The following is a 5,578-nucleotide window of genomic DNA, read 5'->3' as shown; positions in this document are numbered from 1 at the left end:
TAAGACACATGCGTGGCTGGTTAAGACACATGCGTGGCCGGTTAAGACACATGCGTGGCTGGTTAAGACACATGCGTGGCCGGTTAAGACACATGCGTGGCCGGTTAAGACACATGCGTGGCCGGTTAAGACACATGCGTGGCTGGTTAAGACTCACCCGTGGCTCATGACATGGCCGCCGGTCAGGATTTAGAAGGTGTTTTTATATTAAAGGGATAAAGGCAACTGTATTCATTGACTGGCCAAGTCTCGTGGTGGGAGTTCTGCTCCGGTCCAGCCGACCACAGTACTTGTGCGATCTGCTTGCGCAAGTAAAAATCACACCCGTGTGAAGTGAGGGGCGCTCTTATCATCGTAGATCAGAATACATCATCTTATTCCGGCAAATCATAATTTGCCTCATCCACTGCGTGAAAAGAGGAGTTAACGGGCAATTATGGGCACTGTATTTTGCCCGTAAACCTCAAGTTTAGCAGCATATACAGTAATATACAGTAATATACAGGTGTGATGGTACAATTCAGGAGTTTACCGGAGTTTGTTGGAAAGTTTAACGGGAGTTTCCTGTAATATACACATCCGTATTCCATTCTTTTTGCGCAGTGATCAATGTTTGCATTTTCAAATATTACCTGAAAATTGTCCTTGAAAATCTGGACATAGGAGGGGCTTTCTATCGCCCCTCAAAAATAAACTTTACTTGACATTTGTGCCGCTGAACCCACATAAGGATAGCGCACGCCGTAAGACACCTGATCAGTTTACGTGGCACACACGAACGGCTCAACAAATCCAAAATTAGTCCACAGTGGTCCGAGAGATGGTTCTCTGGACGGTAGAGCTGAAGACGCCAAACAGAGACCTTTACGCTGCGGTGAGCGTCGGACACGAGGTCTACTGCTTTGGCAAGACTCAGCGCGATGATAAGGCGACCGTGCACGTCTTCGACACCGTGTCCTTGCGCTGGACGACAACGGGAGGTCACTTTCCGTTGCTCGACATGCAAAACGGCTGCACGGCCGTGCTGATGGAAGGTCTCATTTACATCTGCGGATATAATAAGGCCTACAGCAAGTACCACAACCTGCTTTGTACGTTCGACGTCGACACCCACACACTCTCCGAGCCCATTGTGGTGTCTAGGACGGCTCTAGAGGCGAGGTGGGGCCACTCGGCCTGCGTTCTGCATGGCAAGATCATGTATGTCTACGGAGGATACACCCCTCCGGTTGGGTATGTCCCTGGATTCCATAATGAAATCTACAAGCTGAACTCCACCACGAGGGTCTGGACTAGAATTTACGGCGGAAGAAATGCTGCCGATTCAGCAGCTTCAGCAGGGCACTCTGCCACCATCATGGGGACAAGTATGTTTGTATTTGGGGGCCAAGGGGACCGCTACTGCAACTCCAACGACATCAGAGTGTTTGACACCCAGAAAGAAATGTGGCTGAAGGTCACCTTTGTGACCTTCAGAAATGTGGCTGAAGGTCACCTTTCTTCCTCTGCGCAGCTCCTTCCGAACCAAATCCAACTCAGGGCTCCTTCGGTCTTCACCCACAACGGAGAGCTGTACATATTGGGAGGGGAGGTCTCCAGTGATCTGTGGAAGTTTAGTCCGGAAGCCTCCTGGAAGAGGGTCGAGGCCAAGGGGAAACACCCGTCCGAGACGTCTGTCCCCGTGTGCTGTTGCAAGGTGGGTGATCGTATCGTGGTCATTGGAGGCTACCCGAGTCCCAGTCTTAAGACGCTCTGCATGCTGGCGGTTTTTCAGTACGGTCTGAAACAGTCGGAGCTCCCGCACAACATCAGGTGGGAAATGGCAGCCATGACTAACCGCCTAAAACAACAGAAACATATCATTGTCCACAACACAAATAATAATTATAATAATAATGAAAAACAAATAAATAAAAAACACAATTCTAAAAAACAATTATAATAGTGTGAATAAGCTTTTAGAAGCTAAATGTATCTTTTAATACAGTATAATAATGAATGGAATTTTTATAGGGCTTTTCCAAGTGCCGAAAGCGCTTTATACAAACTAAACAAAATACATACATACATGGATGCACCTGGGACGTATCCTCAGTGATGTATCCTAAGGTCATCAGGGTTTCGGGTCTCCCAACATCATACCCCTCACTCAGGTGACCCAGCCGGGGTGATCAAGTCCCGACTTACGTCCCAGTAGCTACCCTCGATCAGTCCCATTAGGGAAAAACCAGGGCCACACAATCCGTTCTTCCTGAACTACTCTGCCGGGACTTGGAGGTACCATTCTGGCGCGTGGAAGGACTAGGCTCTGTGGGTTGACTCCTGTCCGGGCCCCTCCTACGTCTCACCAGGTCCACTCCTGCTCTCACCAGGTCCGGCCCTGTGCGTTGCACCAGACTCCCAGCACCAGGCACTTTATTCAGGAATGGTGGATTCTCGAGCCGCAACAGTTCCGCAGGCTCCACCTTGCCCTTGGTGGTGCCGCAGGCTCCGCTTGAGGCTTGAATGGCCCTCCTAAAGGCCTCACCATGGGTTTGTTGGGCTTCTTCCTCACGGAAGACACAGGCTGGGGCGCCAACCCATACTGCTCCCGGGTGCCGTCTAATTTCCGGCTGCCACCCGTCTCTCCGGTGGTCACCAGACTATTCCTGGTTGTCACGTAGTCTATTCCTTTGAGTCACTATAAACACTACAATGGTCCGTTCATACATTGGGAGGTGAAGTGGCGAACAGTCGACGGCAGCGTCCCACTTTCACACACTGATGGTGGCGAGCTAGCACCGACGAGGTTATGTGGGGTTCAGCCACTTCCACATGCGGACAGGAGGAGGAGCCGGGATTCGAACCGCCGAACCACAGATTGATATTGGACGACCCGCTCTACCTCCTGAGCCAGTCATCATAGTATATACACTATGTGTACCTTGTAAGCAAGATGGCCGACAATGGCTGACAGCAAATTTTCCCCTTGCTTCAGTCCTCTAAAATCTACCAAATATCTGCTTTAAGGATTACCATCCAGTGTTAGATGAAAGGTGTACATCACTTTTGTGGTGATATCTTCTATCACGTGGGACAATTTTAGAGGTTTGGCACTTTGTTTCTGTTGTTTGTGGAACAGGCAAAATGGCAACAACAAGATTGACAAGTGCTGACATTGCCAGTGCACGGACAAAAGATAGACTAAAGTCTGAGTTGGGAAAGGCTTTGGATTTGCTGAACATTCACCAAGACAGAGAGGATGGATGTGTTGCAATGCTGAGACAAGCCTTGATGGAGATGAAAGAGTTTCAAGCAAAACAAGAGATTCTTGTCCAGGAAGTCAGAGATCTCAAAACTCAGAATGAACTCTTCAAGAAACAGATTACTGAAACAAGTGCAGAAAGCCGGAGTATAAGACCCCAAATGGCCACTGTGACAGAGCAGTATGGCATGGTGAAGACAGCTGTGGCCCAACAGCAACGTGCACTTGAACATTTGGAAAATAAAGACAGAGAGAGAAACCTCATCTTCACAGGAGTACCAGAGCAAACTGGAGATAAACGCTGGGAGAAGGATGCAGCCGACATAGAAGACATACTAGTGGAAATACAGTGCCCTGGTGTTGTGCCTGCTAAAGTTATGAGGCTTGGAAAACCAAGGGAAGAAGGACTTGACATTAACTTTTTGAGGCACTTGTACATTTCCCGTTCACTTGTCTTGGCACACAAGTCACTTGTCCGGAGCACGAGCACACACATACATTTTAAACTTGCAGCACTGCGTGTGCACTCGCCCGATATTTAATTCCTAAGGCTTGGAGTCGTTTGGGGACTAGTTTCATATTCATTTGAAAGTTCTGGCATAAAACTTATATTTAGTAGAATATCTCTACTTTTCCACGAGCTGCACACGGACGACATTCTCTCCGGCGAGGGGCCCTGAATGAGCTGCACACGGACGACATTCTCTCCGGCGAGGGGCCCTGAATGAGCAGGACCAGTGTTACCAACTCAGTAACGGAAGTAGCTAGTGGCTCTTTGAAAAGTCACTATAGGGGTGGGATATGCCCCTAGCAACTTTTTGACGTCCCTAGTGACTTTTAGACGCCCCTAGCAACTAAAATGTGGAGAAACTTCATCCATCATCCGAGTTCATGAATTTGCTGCTGGTTTATATGAAGTGTAATATAACAAAACCAGCTCAATTTAAACTTTAGAAAGCAATTTGGTCCGATCCATATACAGGAGTACAGAAGGTTGCTTTTTGCATTTGAGTACATTGAGTATGTACAGCAACAGGAGACAGGCTCCTGCCCCTATGGGCCTCATGGCTACAGAGACAGGAGACAGGCTCCTGCCCCTATGGGCCTCATGGCTACAGAGACAGGAGACAGGCTCCTGCCCCTATGGGCCTCATGGCTACAGAGACAGGAGACAGGCTCCTGCCCCTATGGGCCTCATGGCTACAGAGACAGGAGACAGGCTCCTGCCCCTATGGGCCTCATGGCTACAGAGACAGGAGACAGGCTCCTGCCCCTATGGGCCTCATGGCTACAGAGACAGGAGACAGGCTCCTGCCCCTATGGGCCTCATGGCTACAGAGACAGGAGACAGGCTCCTGCCCCTATGGGCCTCATGGCTACAGAAACAGGAGGTAGACTCCTGCCCCTATGGGCCTCATGGCTACAGAAACAGGAGACAGGCTCCTGCCCCTATGGGCCTCATGGCTAGAGAAACAGGAGACAGGCTCCTGCCCCTATGGGCCTCATGGCTACAGAAACAGGAGACAGGCTCCTGCCCCTATGGGCCTCATGGCTAGAGAAACAGGAGACAGGCTCCTGCCCCTATGGGCCTCATGGCTACAGAAAAAGGAGACAGGCTCCTGCCCCTATGGGCCTCATGGCTACAGAAACAGGAGACAGGCTCCTGCCCCTATGGGCCTCATGGCTACAGAAACAGGAGACAGGCTCCTGCCCCTATGGGCCTCATGGCTACAGAAACAGGAGACAGGCTCCTGCCCCTATGGGCCTCATGGCTACAGAAACAGGAGACAGGCTCCTGCCCCTATGGGCCTCATGGCTACAGAAACAGGAGACAGGCTCCTGCCCCTATGGGCCTCATGGTTACAGAAACAGGAGACAGGCTCCTGCCCCTATGGGCCTCATGGCTACAGAAACAGGAGACAGGCTCCTGCCCCTATGGGCCTCATGGCTACAGAAACAGGAGACAGGCTCCTGCCCCTATGGGCCTCATGGCTACAGAAACCGGAGACAAGCTCCTGCCCCTATGGGCCTCATGGCTACAGAAACAGGAGATAGAATCCTGCCCCTATGACCCTCATGGCTACAGAAACAGGAGATAGGCTCCTGCCCCTATGGGCCTCATGGCTACAGAAACAGGAGACAGGCTCCTGCCCCTATGGGCCTCATGGCTACAGAAACAGGAGACAGGCTCCTGCCCCTATGGGCCTCATGGCTACAGAAACAGGAGACAGGCTCCTGCCCCTATGGGCCTCATGGCTACAGAGACAGGAGACAGGCTCCTGCCCCTATGGGCCTCATGGCTACAGAAACAGGAGACAGGCTCCTGCCCCTATG

At 50.8% G+C, this 5,578-nt stretch overlaps 1 protein-coding gene across 1 annotated transcript; it reads left to right on the top strand.

The window, feature by feature from the left end:
* Positions 1 to 820: 820 nt before the first annotated feature.
* LOC306942664 (kelch domain-containing protein 3-like) lies at positions 821 to 3,155 on the top strand (the record flags this gene model as incomplete). Its single annotated transcript, XM_079528671.1, has 2 exons — positions 821 to 1,812; positions 3,122 to 3,155. The coding sequence occupies 2 exons, from the start codon at positions 821 to 823 to the stop codon at positions 3,153 to 3,155; spliced, it is 1,026 nt and encodes a 341-aa protein (XP_079384797.1).
* Between the last annotated feature and the right edge of the window lie 2,423 nt (positions 3,156 to 5,578).

This window comes from Electrona antarctica (assembly GCF_951216825.1).
Source record: "Electrona antarctica genome assembly, chromosome: 18".
NCBI lineage: Eukaryota > Metazoa > Chordata > Actinopteri > Myctophiformes > Myctophidae > Electrona > Electrona antarctica.
The sequence above is the reverse complement of the archived record's forward strand: the minus strand, read 5'-3'. Positions and strand labels throughout refer to the sequence as shown.